The sequence below is a fragment of the Talpa europaea genome, assembly GCF_964194135.1.
Source record: "Talpa europaea genome assembly, chromosome: 3".
Lineage (NCBI taxonomy): Eukaryota > Metazoa > Chordata > Mammalia > Eulipotyphla > Talpidae > Talpa > Talpa europaea.
The window spans coordinates 10,960,945-10,979,295 of NC_140069.1; the positions used below are offsets into that span (position 1 = coordinate 10,960,945).

At 40.9% G+C, this 18,351-nt stretch overlaps 1 protein-coding gene across 2 annotated transcripts in view; it reads right to left on the reverse strand.

Moving 5' to 3' along the window:
- NSMCE2 (NSE2 (MMS21) homolog, SMC5-SMC6 complex SUMO ligase) overlaps positions 1-15,562 on the reverse strand; it is a gene marked incomplete at both ends in the record, with an annotated part of 200,154 nt that extends 184,592 nt beyond the window's left edge. For both annotated transcript variants that reach the window (XM_084230413.1, XM_084230412.1), the window contains one exon: positions 15,406-15,562. In XM_084230413.1, the coding sequence (XP_084086539.1) occupies positions 15,406-15,562 (157 nt within the window). The remainder of the gene's footprint in view (positions 1-15,405) is intronic.
- Between the last annotated feature and the right edge of the window lie 2,789 nt (positions 15,563-18,351).

Consider the following 18,351-nt stretch of genomic DNA (forward strand, 5'->3'; position numbering starts at 1 on the left):
GGGAATTTCATGGGGACTATAAGTGAGGTGAAAATGCATGCATTGTACAAAAATGAAAAATGATGTGAAAAATAAATTAAATCAAATAAAAAAATAATTAATTAATTGCAATTTGTATTTCCAATCCGAAACAGGTAGCGCTATAGGCAACCCATGGTCAGCTTCCAGGCTCAGTGTCCTCATATGCAAAACAGTAAGATGTTACCTACCTGTACAACAGCATTGCTGTAGTTATTAAATGAAGAAATATCCACCACAAGGCATTTAGAAAATGGCAGGCACACAAAAATCTGTGGGTCGGTTGCCATCAAGTTGCTGATAAGCACAGCTATGAAAGATGTTGCCTACTAGCTCTAAACCAGGCTGTCGGGTCATGATGTAAAAAGTTGTGAATAGGGTCGATAAACTCATAATCACACTTAGCACATCATTTACTATGTCCTTCTCCTTCTCTCTCTCTCTCTCTCTCTCTCTCTCTCTCTCTCTCTCTCTCTGTGTGTGTGTGTGTGTGTGTGTGTGTGTGTGTGTGTCTCTTATCTGCTAACTAAATTACTAGCTTCTGGATTGAATGGACCAAAAATAATTGGTGATTGGTCAACATGAAGAGTTAACAATTATCTAAACTAGTGAAAATAATTGAACTTAAATAAATGTTTTTGACTCAGTATTTTACAGAAAAGACAGTACCTTGCCCAAGGACTGCCCAGAAGAAATGGAAATCTAAATCTGCCTTAAAATAAAAGCCACCACTGCTACCCGTCAGCTTAGAGACCTCAACTCTCACCACCTTCTCCCCATCCAGGGACCGTTGCCTAAAACTTCTCACACGTAAAACTTTTGCAACTAATCTTTTTCTCTTCACGTATTCAACCAAAGGGCTTGAAAAAAGATGTTTTCCAGATTCCCTTTCAGAAAGTTTAAGAAATCTAATGAAACAGTGATGAAATCATGATGGCGGCCAGTGCTGGAATGAAGGGGAAGGGTAAATTTGAAGGTAAAATGAAGCTTCCCCTAGGCCAGTCTAGCAAAAGCTTCTGACTCCAAAAGGCCTTCAAAGAACTTCAGGCAAACAACGTGCCTCTTGCAATTTGGTCACATGGAAAAGTGAAGCAAGAGGCACATCTGGGGTTGGCCCCAGAGAGTCTCCAACTCCCCTACCAGGGTTCCTAACGCCCACCCACTGAGATAGCCCATGCCTGAAGCAGCACCCAGGGACAAGTAAATTAACATTTCCAAGGTCAATTACTGACAGGCCCGAGTGTTTACAGCAACTAGAGTATTCTGGCTGCTGAAGAGGCTTAACCTCTCCGGCTTGTCCAATACCATAAGAAACTAATTTACCAATCCACTGCCAAATAGGAAAGTACCTTAGGGGTGTAGGGTCAAATTAGCATATGCCATGTCAAACAGAAGCAAATAGTAACAGGATCCCCAGAAACAATTTTAAGCTGATTAAACAATTTGGGGAAAAAAAACGAAAATACTTATCACAACTGTCATAGGGCGTGTGTGACAAGTAAACAAACAAAAAAAATCAGTAAGTTACTATTATCTTGTTTGACCAACTGATTTGATTTGAATACTCACTAAAACCACTAAAAACCTGCAAAACTAATTGACCTGAACAACTTTCCAGTTTCCTGCCATAAAGTGAAACACCCTATGTTCTCACTGCTGTTCACCCTATAATAGTCATTTACCCCACATGGTTATTAAACATATGAAATGTACCAATTTGGATTGTGATGGGTTGTTAAAATAATGAACATAGTACAAAAAAAATGCAAAAAAAAAAACCTCATTAAGAAACTTTTTTTTAAAGATTTATTTATTTTTATACAAGAGCTGGGGTACAGGCCAGAGGCGCAGGAGTATAAGAAAATTCACCAGAGACAGAGCAGGGAGCAGAACAGGCAGACAGACTCAAAACACTGCTGAGGGGAGAAGTGGGCGCGACAGGAGAGATCGGCTGTGCCATGTGGGTTTCTCCCTGGCCAGCCGGGAATCAAACCCGCGCTGCAGAAGCTGCAGACAGCCCATAGCGCTGAGCTCAACCTGCTGCACCACTGGGGAGGCCCTCATTAAGAACTTTTACATTGATTATATGCAAAGATAATATTTTAGAGATATTTGATTAAATAAAACGTTACTAAAATCACTGTCTCCTCTTCCTCCTCACTTTTTGTAAGAGGATAGCAGAATCTTCAAGTTGCTATGGCAGGGAGGCGCTCATGCTACATGTTTATTGGTCAGGACAGGGCTGCCACATGTGAATAACACTACATTTACACAGAACACAAACATTCCACTTCAGGTGTAAGAAACAGAAAGAGGTGAGAAAAATAGGTCTTGATAATGAATGATCGTCTCTAGAATAATCAAGTTGGTTTCAACAGTTTATCACCTTCAGCAGTTACTCACCTAATTACCGCTGACCTCGAGACAAAGTTCCATGGCTTTTAAAGAGAAAACGGATTTTTTAAAAAGGATCCTAAAGCCTGTTCTACTTCTGGCAAGAGTTGTCATCTTTGCCTAGCATGAAATTGGTCTAAATTCAATCCAGTGATCAAAGATATATGATAAAGAGCTAGTCTAATTTTAAAATCTGATTGGCTTCAATTCTGTTTTTTTCTGCAGTACTCATTTTCATACCCTATTAGGTCACTGAAACCTAACCCATGCCTCTGCTCCTAAGATATAAAAGTACAATCAACACCCAGATTATTCTCCAGAGCCTAGAAAAATCCAGGCGGTATTCAGATACTATCCATATTCTGTTTTAAAAACTAAAGTATGACTCATCTGCTATTTCGAAAAGTGACATCCCAAAGCAAACGGGAGAGCTTTGCAAGCAGGAGAGCACAGCAAGCAATTATTTCCACACATTCCATCCTGTAGAGAAAGCATGCCAACTTTCAGGTTGCTACAGTCAGTGGAAGAAAGAAAATCTGGGGGTGCTGGAATGGCTGGAAATTTATGGAGCGAGTGAGACTGCACAGTAACATGAGGTGAGGTGAGGCCAACGACAGCCAAACTTTCCCTCCACGGCTCTTAAAAAGAAAGCTACTCAACTTTCTGACTAAGGAAGCCAATAGGAAAGAAAAGCACATTTCATACTCACAACATCCAGAACCGTCTAAAAACAGCTGATCCACTGTAGAGGAGAAAAGGCAAGATGTCTATGTGAACAGCACGTGGAAATCTTTTTAAAGTGGGTTTTAAATGCAGTCCACAACAAAATCAAGACCTATTAACTTAGAAAAATTATATATATATACAAACTATATACATACAAACTATATATATATATATGGTGTGTCTGTATCACTTCAAAATGAGTATTGTGGAAAACTGGCCCTGAAGTTAGTGGAAATGAGAAGTATATTCCTTATTCCTGGAAGATTTGACCTTAAAATGTGATTTTAATGTCCTATAACTTCTCTGATCTGGTAAAGTCAACAAAGTTTTGTTTTTTAGATATATGGAATATTCAGGCTCCAAGCTACTGAATTCCAATAACTTAGTGATTGCACCTTTTACACAATCCTGAACTCTGCAACCAACACACACAGGTCAAGGAGGCCCATGGAGACCTGATAAGAAGTGTTCTGCTGCCACCTAGTGGCATGTCTTTCCTGCCAAAGGCGACGTAATGGACAACAGTAATCAAAGTGTGGTCCTTGAACCAGCAGCATCGCATCGGCACCATGTTAAAATGCAAATTATTGGGCTCATCTCAGATCTGCTGGAATTTTAGTGGTGGGGCCCCAGATCTATGTTTTAACAAGTTCACCCCCAAGTTTGAGAATAAGTCTCAAAAAATAAGTTCATCAATGGATAAAAGGACTCAATTTCTAATTTTGAAAAGCATAGACTGTAGAGAAGGACACAGTGAATGCCACAGACACCTGAAGGCAGGTGATGAAGAAAAGAAACATAATTTTACTCTGTGTATGTATTTGGTGTCTGCCCCTAAATCATCAAAGTGACAAACATTCTTTCATCTGCTAATGAGGTGACTGGTGGCTGGGGGCTCTGGGTGGCTGCAGGAGTGGGGGGGGCGCGGGGATGTTGCCAGGGAAACAAGAATGTGATTGGGGGTTGGAACATTCCATCCCACCCCCAGACTTCCAGTGGGCAACAGTCAATGGCCAATGATTTCATCAACCATGCCTGTGAAATCAAGCCTTCATAAAAATCCCTAGGGCACAGGTTTGGAGAGCTTTCAGATTGGTAAGCACCTGGGGGTGCTGGCACACCTGGACAGGACAGGTCCCCCCTTCCATAGCCCGCCCAGATGTATGGTTTTCATCTGGCTATTCCTCAGTTGTATCCTTTTATACAAACTAGTAATCTAGTAAATACACTGTGAGCTGTTCTAGCACATTAGCAAACCCAAAGAGGTAATGGGAGAAACAGGGTGGGGAGGGAGGGTAGGGTCTAGTAGGAATGAGCCCTTTCCTTGTGAGATCTGACACTAATTCCAGGTAGAAAGAGTCAGGATTGAATTGAATTGTAACACACCGAGCTGGCGTTTGCAGATGTAGGGTAAGGAAAATATCAGGCTTTTCTGCCCTTCCGCCATCAGGATAGATGAAGGATCCTTGTCCTGAATGCATGCCTGATGGCGGGCACCTGGAGTAGGGTGTGGGCAGAGGTAGATGGGATTCAGCTGAGCTAAGACTGTGCTTTTAAGAGCGGCGTCACGGGGGGACGCCAGCAGCAGTAGCAGTAGCAGCAGCAGCACCAGTAGCAGAAGCAGAAGCCGAAAGAAAAGCCGAGAAGCAGCAGAACGAACACTAGAGAGCCCAGATAGAGTGAAGACTTGCTGGGGGCTGGGAGGCCTGCCATCCTCCCAGCCCCCCAGCCAGCGCCCCTGCCTGCCATATGCCTGGTGAACCCCAATAAAAAACCTGCAAAACCACTGAGGACTCTGACTCCTCCTTTACCCGGTCTGCATGGGATCAGGAAACCTGCACCGTGTCCAGTCCGGCCCCTTACAGCAGAGAATCAGAGAATTGTTTGGTGTGGGAAAACACCCATACATTTGGTAGTTAGCTGTGCTGTGAGTAGAATAGGAAAAATAGTGGAGTTTTTTCTTATACCTGGGAAACATCAAGATATTGGGAAAGTAACTGAGTTTTTCTAGAGAGCTGAATTTTTTTATATTCCTAGGCAACACCTTAAATGTCTTTTACTTTTAGCACAATGGATAACATAATTAAGTAGGTATTTTCAATAATCTTCATTTAAGTTCTAATATTTTGCTCTTATAATTGGCACCAGTTAAAAGATATATAAATATTGGCTTCTTATGGTTATTGTTATCCTTATTGTTATAATGATTATTACCACTATAATCATCTACTTCTAATTTACTTGTTCTACTCAATAACATAATTATGGAATAAAATACAGGAGCAAGGCCAAAAAGTAACCTTCCCAATTAACTAGAGCACTGGCTAATGTGAAGCGGTCTCCAGCTAGAGAAATACATTATGGCATAATGAAAATCCAGAATGTGGATGTTCCAAAGGAAATACTTCTTGAGTAGGAAAAAGAAAAATATCAGATGGTTTCACTTATAGGAGAAATATAGGGGAAACCAAATAAGGGATCAGGGAAAAAATAATGACAATAAAGAAAAAAAATTAATAGGTAACTATAAATAAGCGACATTCTGCAGGGGAGTGGGAGGAAGATGATCAAAACAGGGGAGGGAGGGCCTCCCCTGGTGGCACAGCCGTTGAGCGCTGGGCTGGGAAGCTGACCGCAGCCTCTGCAGCGCTGGTTCGATCCCCAGCCACGGGCAAGGGTCCCACATGGCGTGCAGACCTCTCCTACCGCCCACTGCTCCCCTCAGCAGTGTATTTCATCAGTCTGCCTGTTCTGTTTCCCGCTGTGGCTCTGGTGAATTCTCTCACCCTCCCGCGCTTCTGACTATACCCAGTGCTTGTATAAATAAATAAATAAATATTTTTAAAAAAAAAAAAAAAACATGGGAGGGAAAAGCAGAAAGGACTGTGGTGATGGTGAACTGGTAGTGGGAATTCTATGGGGACTATACCTGAGAGGAGAACGCAAACACTGTCCAAAAATGAACAATGATGTAATATATACATTAATAAATTATATAAAAAAAGAAAATACTTATTGAGTAGGTCAGGCTGATTATGCTGGCATAACAAATCATTTAATTAATGTGAAAACACTTCTAACATATAAAAAACTAAGTAAAATAATGACTCCTTTTTCATAAAATAAGGTGACTGGTGAAAGGGTTATGAATGATCATAATTTTCTTTTTACTTTTTCTATATTCACCAAATCTTTAGATTTAAGGATGCCTTATATTAGGACTAAAACTAAAATATTATCCCCAAAGTACCTAGATTTGGAACTATAAACTCAACTAAAATACTATGTCTCCACAATAACAAAAACAAAGAGAAACCCCACCAACTGGGAGAACATTTTTGCACACAACACTAATGATAAAGGACTGATCACAAAAAATCTGCAAAGAGCTGATGAGACTCGGCAACAACAAAGAAAATAATCCAGTCAAAAACTGGGCAGAAGAGCTAGAAAGAAACTTCTCTGAAGAGGAAATGCAAATGGCCAACAGACATATGAAAAAATGTTCAACATCACTTGTAATCAGGGAAATGCAAATCAAAACTACCATGAGATACCATCTCACACCAGTGAGAATGGCACATATTAAAAAAACTAGCAACAGCAAATGTTGGTGAGGTTGTGGAGAAAAAGGAACTCTTCTACACTGTTGGTGGGAGTGCAAACTGCTCCAACGACTATAAAGAGCTGTGTGGAGATTTCTGGACCTACTAAACATAGAGCTTCCATATGATCCAGCAATCCCACTCCTAGGTATTTACCCAAAGGACACAGAAACATCAATTCCAAAGAACACCTGCACCCCTATGTTTATAGCAGCACTGTTTACAATAGCTAAGCTTTGGAAACAGCCCAAATGCCCAAAAATAGATGACTGGATCAAGAAGATGTGGTACATATACACCATGGAATATTACTCAGCATTCAAAAAAGATAAACACATGCAATTTGCAACATGGATGGTGCTGGAAGGGACCATGCTCAGCGAAATAAGCCAGAAAGAAAAAGAAAAATACCAGATGGTCTCACTCATAGCAGGAATCTAGAAAACTTAAATAAGGGACCAGGAAAATGAATAACTATAGAAAATGAAAATCAAAATCAACAAAAACTATGAACCAGAGACACTTTTTGGGGGGTGGGGGGCGGGAGGGGAGGGATTGGGGTCAGAATGGGGGGTTTGCAATTGTATGGGGGAATATAAAAATAAAATTTATTATTAAAAAAAAATTAAAAAAAAAAAATGCTATGTCTCCAAATTTGAAAGTTCAGTTATTCATGAGGACCACAACCACCGCCCGTGACCATGTAATTTTCACCTCTGATTATATCATCCTCAAGTCAGAAGAGTCACAAAGTAAAAACTGTTACCAGGAGGACATGGTGAGAAAAAAGGTGATCACTCTTCATCAGAATACAAAGTCTGGACACACGAAAGAGCAGACTATCGTTCAGTCAACTCACTGTATCACTTGTACAGTCAGGGCTGCAAGCGGCTGCGTGAAGAGAGAAGTCTGCCACCACTGCTTAACAGAAAAGGAACTTCCTTTCCTATCATGACAGTTGAGTCCTGAAGTGGATGAAGCAGGTTGAGAAGCCCCAAACAGGCCAAGCTTCATCCTCTGTGAGCCAATCAATTCTCTTTACAAAGAGAAGCAGCCAGAGATTGTAATCTTTGGCTTCACAACTGGAGAATGTCCAAGGTGAGCTGTTAAGAACTTCACTAGCAGAAGAGGACAAAAGCTGACAGACTGTTTCAGAAAAAGCAGACAACCCCATTTTGATATTCAAAAGAAAAAGCAGATTAATACGACCCTCCACAAAGCAAGTAAAATTTCCTCAGCTAAATATTCCATTGCTTCTGCAGATGTCACCACTTGGACACAATTTCAATAAAGTGCCATGGTTAAGGCCAACTCAACTACAGAGCTGAGTGATAGGCTTACATCCCGACTGCACTACTTTCTAGCTCTGGGAGCCTGGGAACCACCCAGCCTCAGGTTTGTTCATGCACACAGTGGGGATAAATCCAAATGAGATTACATGTCAGAACTGCCCTGGGCCTTCCACATAATAAGTACGTGATAATTCGGCCATGATTGTCTTTATCAGTACTGTCCTCCCTATCCCCTGGCATAGCTCAACAAACCTCCAGGTACCTGCCTGACCATAGCAGCTTTAAGGTTTCTTTGCCTTACGGTTCCATGGAGTCATTGAAAGAATATCAATAAACAGAGAAAATTGGAGAAGCTCTCCAACAGGGTACGCTCAGCCATTGGACTGTTGGGCAATTTACTGTACATTATTCTTTTCTTCCAAACGACTAAAACAGTAATAGCTAACCTTTCCTGCATACTTACTCTTGTACTGCTCTATAGAATTTGCAAGTATTACGTGGCTAAATTCCCACAATAATGCCTTTTCAAGTGAGAAACAGAAGCAAACAGCAGTTACAGAGCCTGCAAAAGTTAAGGTGTGAGATAAGAACAGGCATCCTGTGTGCTGAGTCCTATATTCTTATGAAAGTCTCCTGCCAACATTATAATATGGAATAATATCAGATGCACAGCAGAGGAATCAAATCCCCTTCATCTCAACTCTAAGAACTTTGTTGAACTACTTTTTTTAACCTGAGCTATTAAAATTAACTTCTCCTTAGCCACTTGAGCTCTCCATCATTGCTCTTCAGCAGTCTAAGAGGGCTCTAATACCAGCTCTCAAGCTGCTCCTCCTTAGCAATAAACCCTCCAGAGATCAAATTCTAACTCCCTGGAAAATGCAGTGGTCACCTAACGATGGAACAACAACATGTCTTACTTCCTAGCCAGCCCATAAACAATTTTGTATTAACTTTTGCAGTTTGTTTATTTATTTATTTATTTGTTTGTTTGTTTGTTTGTTTATTTATGCAAGCACTGGGTACAGTCAGAAGCGCGGGAGGGTGAGAGAATTCACCAGAGCCAGAGTGGGGAACAGAACAGGCAGACTGACAAAGTACACTGCTGAGGGGAGCAGCAGGTGTGGCAGGAGAGGTCTGCGCGCCATGTGGGACCATTGCCTGGTGGCCGGGGATCGAACCAGCACTGCAGAGGCTGCAGGCAGCTTCGCAGCCCAGTGCTCAAGCGCTGCGCCACCGGGGAGGCCCTAACCTTTGCAGTTTCGGCTAATATACTTGATTAATTACTGACTGAGCTCAAACTTGAAACCTTACTCAGACTTCCAAACTCATCTTTATTTGTTCCCCTCTCACATGATGGGGCCTACTTCTAACCCTTCATTGTTATAGATCACACACCTCTATGAAGGGAAAGCACCATTTCCCCACCCCTACTTACATAGCTGCCTTAGACTACAAGTCACAGTGTGCCATGAACTGGACTGGGGAGCTACTGAAAGTAGGGGCAGAGCTGAGCAGCCAGGTGGACTTAAACAACATGGAAGGCAGGCAGAAATGTCTCTCTTGCTTCTGTAGCCCGACTTGCACCCTGGTACTGCTGGGAAGGAGATGTGGAGTAGACACATGGAGGAGAGACATAGAGTGACATAGAGATAATTGGAAGAAGCACGTGGGGAAGTTGCTCATGGTCCTTGGCAGAGACCATGTCAGAGGTTATCTTGATGTGGTATTTCCTTCTGTCCAACAATCTGAGAACTGCCTAACCCCTTTCTTGTGGTTTCCCACCAGAGGGTACCTTAAATTTGTGGCAAGCTTTCAGGCCTCAGCACCTCCACTTTAGGTCCAGTCTGTGTGGCTGGGCATTTGCCCACGAAGGGGTAGGCAGTTTTCAGAGTTTTATTAGGAACAGCCTTACTTCTCCTCTCTCTGTGCACACTCACACTAATTCTTTTAAAGATCGTTCACACTAAAAGTCTGCTTCCTTTGCCTTTATGCAGCAGATGGCTGGCCCCCTTTTTGAGCATCTGACCCCTTAACAGTTTGGGATCCCTATATGCCTTTAATAATGCACTAACAATTGTACTAATTTACTTAAATCTATAAATTTTAGGCTATTTATGATAACTATTAAAAAAACAGTAGTTTTATTAACTCCTAACAACCCTAAAATTAAGTGTGCACAGTTAAACCTATTTTACAGATAAGGCCTCAGAAACTCCCAAACATCGAGCAAGTTACAGAGAGATTCTAAGTCCTTCTAATTAAGTAATGAGATCAGCTCTGTCTCCTGCAAGTTTTTCATTTACTGTTACAGGCTGAGTTTCTTCCAAATTTCCTTAAATACTAGCTATTTTTATACTCCCTGGGTCCTTGATTCGATGTCACATTAAAATTGCTGTAACAAGTTCTCTCACTCCTGCTCATGAACATTCCAATCCAATTTCATTGCCAGTGGTTTACAAGCAGAAAACAATTCACATAGCAACTGTAATAACGTTTCTTTGGTTTTTGTTTTTATTAAGTTCTTGTTTGTTGGTTTGAGTTTTCTACTGTGTTGAACATTTGTAATAATAGTATAAAGCAATTGTTGGGGGCCTCCCTGGTGGGGTGTGATAAGCACTGTGAAGCTATCCACAGCCTCTGCAGCACAAGTTTGTTTCTTTTTTTTTTTTTAATAGAGGCATGTTTATTTATTTTTTTATTTATTTGTTTGTTTGTTTGGTTGGTTTTTGTTTATACATGCACTGGGTACAGTCAGAAGCGCGGGAGGGTGAGAGAATTCACCAGAGCCAGAGCGGGGAGCAGAGCAGGCAGAAGGACCGAAGTACACTGCTGAGGGGAGCAGCGGGCGGCAGGAGAGGTCTGCGCGCCATGGGGGACCCTCCTCCGGTGGCCGGGGAGCAGCCGGGGATCGAACCGGCACTGCAGAGGCTGCGGGCAGCTTCGCAACCCAGCGCTCAACCGCTGCGCCACCGGGGAGGCCCTGCAGCACAAGTTTGATCCCCGGCCAGGGAGCAACCTACATAGCACAGCAGACCTCTCCTGACTCGCCCGCTTCTCCCCTCAGCAGTGTATTTCAGTCAATCCGCCTGTTCTGTTCCCCACTCTGTCTCTGGTGAATTCTCTCACCGCCCCCACACCCCTGGCCTGTACCCCAGCTCTTGTATGCATAAATAAATAAATCTTTTTTAAAAAAAGCAATCAATTGTTGGGAAAACTGCTGATGCCTTAAGTAGATGGTACCAACTGTAAAGACACCACTAATCATATTCTTCTCCTCCATGTTCTCATGGTACCACAAATGCCGCCACTTAAGAATGTCTCTGATGAAGCAGTACAATTTATTAAATCTCAATCACTGAGTACATATCTTTTTAATATAGTATGATGAAACAGTAAGCATTCATAAAACACCTCTGCTGCTTAGCAAAGAATGACAGTTGTCTCGAGGAAAAGCCCTGTAAAATTGCTTGAGCTGTACACTAAATGACTGTTTTTATCATGGATCACACTTTTTAACGGCTATTCAGACTTGGGCAACTGCCAGGCATTTTCTTGAAAATGAAAAAAGTGGGACTGTCACTTCAAAGACAGCACTTCATGGTATTTGCTGCTAATAATATAATGAGAGCTTGAAAGAAAAATTTGAATTTTGAAAAATAGGTGCTCAGCATTGTGAGTTTGAGAGCTTATACGACTTCCGACGAGATCAGTAGTTATTTTATTTGCAGCCTCCTCACATCTTTTCCCATTGTCCTGGTATTTTAGTATGTGTTAGTCTTTCCATTAAGATCATCAAGTCTATGAAAGGAAGAAGTACGTAACACTTGTCCTCTTTAAGACAAGCACTGAATTATACACAGAACAGTTATTGCATAAGTATCTGCTGACTATCTTGTTGTTCTGACTCCTGATCACAGTTAAAATGTGTATCAAATGGAGTTCATAATTACTGCAGGCTCCTGGTGACTATCAAAATTCTTTAGCTCATTTTTTCTTCATATAATTTGCTCAATTTTTTTCTTCATTTAGCCAACTATGACAAATGCAAAGTTGAGTTATTTGCTACAAAGTAAAAATAACCTAAATAAATAATTCTTTCTTTTAACAAGTCTCTAATAACTATCTATAGCCTAAAGGAAGAGGCTGGCAAACCATGGCTGGATTCAGAGACAAGATCTAACAGCATTTGTTGCTAATGATAAAATGAGAGATTTAGAGAAAAAATACAGCCACGCCCATTCATTAGGGATTGCTCCTGACGGCCACTGCACCACAACAACAGAGCTGCCACACAGCAGTGGCAACAGAGATTGTATGACCCACAAAGCTCTCCAGTCCCTTACAGAAAACTGGCCACCTCCTGCTTTAGAGCATGAACTTTCAAGAAATGGCATTACATTTCTTTTTAAATTACAGAACATGCCATGTTTGTACCCAAATGTATTTCTTACTTTAAAAAATTAAACAAATAATCCCAGAACTCTATAGCTTAAACACTGGGGAACCTTGAATGCAAATAAGGAAAAAAACTGACATGACCCCTCCTCAGAAGATTTATGTTCCAGCTCACTGCTTGAGATTTCGTAAGACTGTTATCCAGGGTTACCTACCAAAGCCAAATATCCATCCTTACCAAAAATGATACTACAGGGCCTCCCCGGTGGCGCAGCGGTTGAGCGCTGGGTTGCGAAGCTACCCGCGGCCTCTGTTGCGCCGGTTGGATCCCCGGCTGCTCCCCAGCCACAGGAGGAGGGTCCCACATGGCGCGCAGACCTCTCCTGCAGCCCGCTGCTCCCCTCAGCAGTGTACTTCGTCAGTCTGCCTGTTCTGCTCCCCGCTCTGGCTCTGGTGAATTCTCTCACCCTCCCGCGCTTCTGACTGTACCCAGTGCATGTATAAACAAAAAACAAACAAATAAATAAATAAATAAAACATGCCTCTATAAAAAAAAAAAAAAGAAAAAAAATGATACTACAGGTCAGGGTGGGCAGGGGTAAGAGCTGTAGTGTCACCAATTAAGAAGATTAGGAGTGACTTTTATGCCCATCATGAATGAATAACTGGAATGGAACTGGCCCCCCTGCCATTAACTAGAGAGCTGGGCAAATATATGAAACACTCGCTTGCATATAGTGTGACAACAGCAGAGAAGAACTATAATCCCTGCAAAAAAAGAAGCAACTGATGTAAATCCTGCAATTGCCCTCCTTCTTCCAAGCAGAGCAGGGCAGTCTTCCAGGATTGAGACACCGGAATTCAGAGAGGCTAGGGCAGAGCACTGGGAGGGAAAGATGCAGAGAAAGCTCTCTACGCTTCTGCACAGCGTTCTCCTTGAATCTGATGCTGAAACCTAATCTGTTCAGTATTAACTGCTGGGAAACGCAGAGTGAACAATCCCCCAAATTCACACAGGATTGGAAGACACTTAAATTTCATCCAGCAGAGTCAATCTGTTCCACTGAACCCTTTAAGCAAGCAACAGAGACTCTAGAAGAGCCAAGTTTTGTAACAAGGCTAAATTAGCTCTACCAATAGCTATACTAGATCGCCCTAACAAAGTTTTACAAGCCTAGAAAGGATCAGTCTAATCCACAAATTACTTGGCTGCCTGCCGAAACAAATGTCAACACTCTTTAAAGGAAAACAACAAAATCCAAACACTCAATAATACAACGCATTCAATGACCTTGTGAAGAAGCAACAATAGACAAAGATAATAGAATTAGAAGCAAAGATATTAAAACAACTATTATAAATATGTCCCATAAACTCAAAAATATAGACAGGAACCTAATGGAAAGAGAAAGGGAAGACAGAATAAGACTCCATTTAATTCTTTATGTCTTCAAGAGCTGAAAACACAATATTTGAAATTAGAAATTCACTGAATAGGTTTAACAGCAAATTAAACACTCCAGATGATAAGACTAATAAACTTGAGACAAACAGAAACTATTCAAACTGAAGTCACAGAGAAAATATCTCAATGGAAGATTGGGGGAAAAAACAACCAAGTCTCAGTGACTTAAGGGATATTATGAAGCAGTCTAATATACATGTAATTGGATTCCCAGAAGGAGAAGGGAAGAGAGAAATAGAAAAAGCAATAAACAAAAACAAAAACAATAAACAAAAAAACAATAAACTTTTCCAAATTTGATCAAACCTATAAACTCATAAATCCATAAAACTCAAACACCAGATATATTAAACAAATCATACCAAGGTATATCACAATGAAGTTGTTGACAGCTTATGATTTACAAAGAAAACAAAAAGATCATGTCCCCTACCTCCATATAATGTCAAATAAAAACAACTCTAATCCAAAGGAAGCAAATAACGTGCTTCTAGAGCTTCTGATCAAAAAATGATGGTTAAGTACATCAAAGTGAATTTTTCTCATTTTTGTAGAGCCCTTCATTTGCCAGAACCCCAGCATATGCTTAGTCTGCCTATTGCACAACCAAGCTTGAGCAAAATACAGTTAAATTATTGTAAGAAACAATCTAAATGCCCACTGATAAAGGACTGGATCAAGATGATGTGGTATATCCACAAATGGAATACTGTTCAGCCATAAGGAAAGAGAAAAGGCCACCACTTACAGCAAAATGGTTCAGGGAATTATGTGTAGTATAGCAAGACAGAATGATAAAGACAAATACTGACATTCACATAGCAGATGATTCAACAAAGCAAAATACTCATTAACACTAGTGGACACTAATAAATGAAGTGAGATTTCTGAGGCTAAGGTGAAGGGAGAAGCAGCAAAAGCCAAAGGGGTATAAGGGATAAAAACGTGGAAAAAAATAAAAGCAAACTTTCTATTAATTGTAAAAAATAATAACATGCATGTGGCCAGTCACAAATTTTAAGAGAAGTTGACTTCTATACTGACAACTTTTCACAACAAAAGCAATTACTTTACTTAATCAGTGTATCATGGTCATTATGTTTACAAATTTTACTTTGTAGATTGTTGATGATAATGAATAGTAGTAAAAAAGATTACTGAAGGTTAACATTTTCATAATCCATTTTTATATGGTACAGCTCGCAAATGTCACATACTCTCGATTGTATGCTCCCTGAGGTCAGAAACCTTTGTGGTTGAGTCCATACATTTCCAGTGTGGTTTCAAGTGGCATAGAACTGTTTGAAGGCACGTGAATAAGTCAGTCTCATTACATACTCAGTACATTCCTATGTGGTATGTAGAACAAGATGAGAAAACAGATGTCTATAGGGAATAAATGACTGTTCCAAGGTTCCTTATAAGGTGAGCAGTAACCTGCTAGAACAATGCACCACCCAGGATTACCTCAAAGCAGATACACAAGTGAGTTCTCATTATTACTTACTCTGAGTTTCCACAAGATCCAAAGCAACACTAGAAGCGGTATCCATTCCAGAGTTGATACAGGACTGGAAGTTTCTCAAGGAGGAGAGAGCAGATTCTACACCGCTGAATGATATGAAACCAGTTGAACCTGAATTTGAACCGGAACGCCCTGGCATCTTGAAATTATTACCTAAGTTTTCAAACACAATGAAACAAGATTTGAGTCAGAATAATAACTGCACAGGAGAATAAAAGTGCTACAAACATCCATATGAATGTATCTGATCGCCCATAACTGTCACTATTATCTACCATCTATACCCCTTAAGAAAATACCAAAGCATCCTGCTATTATCTGGCCACCCAACACCTATACACTCAGCAAATGGGGAAGATAACTGTCTTCAGTTGTTAAAGGAAAGAGAATAGCCTCTTCCAGAAGATGCCTTGATTCTCTGAAGAACTCAGCAACAGCGCTGTTTTTAAAAGCAAAAGTGGGTTTCTTAAGAAAATGAAGAGTGCCAATAAAACAGTTTCCTAAGAGAGGACTTTGAAAACATGATTTAACTTCTCTGACATATATGCTGTAAAATATACTTATTCCTGATAGTCTTTTTGGATAGTCCTTTTCTAACAGATTTAGAGACATGGCAAGATCCTAGATTCTGTTTCAATAAAAGCAGGATTTCTCAATAAACCCTTATCCTCTTGCAGCTCATCCACTGTAACAGTTTCAGTTATTACCTTCACATTAATCACTCCCTAATCTATATCTTCAACCACTCACTCTAAGCTTTGGACCTCTTAAGTAAAGCTGCCTACAAAGACATCTTGATTTAATTCAGAAACCACCTGAAGTTGAATCCACTGAAACTAGAAAACTGAAGTGAATTTACACAGGCTGTGATGGATGGGAAGGCTGAATGGTAGCCAAGAAAAAAAAAAGGGGGGGGGGTTAGAATAGTATAAACATAATATAAATTCAAGCTCTGTTGCTGAGTGGCCTGGAGCAGATGGCTTAACATCTCACACTTCAAGTTTATCATCTTTAAGATAAGGAATATCTCAGCATGGTCTTACGCCCAGTACACTTTCATTTTTTTATTTTATTTTTTTAAAGATTTATTTATTGGGCCTTCCCGGTGGTGCAGTGGCTGAGCGCTGGTTTGCGAAGCTGCCTGCAGCCTCTGCTGTGCCAGTTCGATCCCCGGCCACCGGGTTAGGGTCCCACATGGCACGCAGACCTCTCCTGCCGCGCCCGCTGCTCCCCTCAGCAGTGTATTTCGTCAGTCTGCCTGCTCTGCTCCCCGCTCTGGCTCTGGTGAATTCTCTCACCCTCCTGCGCTTCTGACTGTACCCAGTGCTTGTATAAATAAATAAATAAATAAATAAATCTTTAAAAAAAAAAAAAAAGATTGATTGATTTATACAAGCACTGGTACAGTCAGAAGCATGGGAGGGTGAGAGAATTCACCAGAGCCAGAGAGGGGAACAGAACAGGCAGACTGACGAAATACACTGCTGAGGGGAGCTGCGGGCGAGGCAGGAGAGGTGTGCTCGCCATGTGCCATGTGGGACCTTTGCCCGGCAGCCGGGGATCGAACCGGCGCTGCAGAAGCTGTGGGCAGCTTCTCAGCCCAGCGCTCAACTGCTGCGCCACCAGGGGAGGCCCCCAGTACACTTTTTATTAGCAAAAGCACCTACCCTCCTGTCCTTTCTTTTATGGGGAACTGTATCTGACGCAGTTACCACCCTCCTCTCACACCTGGACTACTACAGTAGTTTCTCAATTATTTGTCCTTGTTAATTGGGTTCATTCATTCATTCAACAAATAGATATTGACCATCATACCATGTCAATCACTAGACTCAATGAAAAAGACACAAGGAGCAAAATGAGAAGGCTCACAGAAGCTGTCTAAGACGCTGGTTACTAGTTTGAGGTGTTAGGCTACTACTAACATACACGATATAATTCATTTTCAGATCAAGCCATTCAGTTAACAACTATTTAGTATGTTTTAGAGCATAATGTACAGGGTCTTAAGTGCAGGATAGACTTGGCCTGGTTGGGTCTAGGGTAGTCAAATGGGATTTTCAGCTTTATCCATTTTTTAAAATTATCTTAAAAGTTAAGACCTTAAGCAAATGGGCAATTTGTCACAGATGTTAAAATTCAGGAGACAGAATATCAGTTCTCATCATGTTATTTTCTAGGATTTTCTGTGGTATTATAATTTCACATCAAGAAAATGAGAGAAAATATGACTACAAATATGAATGAAAAACTTCTGACAATGATTTGAATGATTGCATTACAGTAAAATAGGAGTGTTTATTTACTTTATGACATCAAACAAGTTGAGATAGCTTACACAAAATAAATACAAACATATGCCATAAGAGGGAAAAATATAAATTCATAAAAATCAGGATCAAAAAAAGAGATTAAGGGGTAAACCAAGCAGATGAGAAAATTAGAATACAATCATGCAGTCTTTAGGGTTTGCTAGTATTCTACACCATACACCATTATTACACTTATAAATACACATTTGGCGATGAGCTTCAGAAATGCAAAACAAAAGTGAAAGTTAACAGAATTCTTTCTCCCCAAGATAAAAGACACCAAGAACTTGGGAAAATAAGGTTTCCATGGCGATCAAGGCTGCATAGAGCATCATGTACCAGCCAGCAGGAGCCATACAGGAAAACAGCTTCAGTGCTACCCTAGGTACATGCACAGGGTAGCCTCCTAGGACAGCTGCTTAGATTATTCCTCAGGGTAAGTGCAGGATAGGACACTTGTGGCAAATGCAGCTCAGTGTCCAGCAAACCCATTTCCTCTTTACTCTCAGCAAGACACTAAGACAACCTCGCAGTCAGGTCTGGCCACAGGGGTGAATTCAATGCAAGGAAACAGGACCCATTTCCAGGCACGGCTCATAAAAATCACACAGTAGCT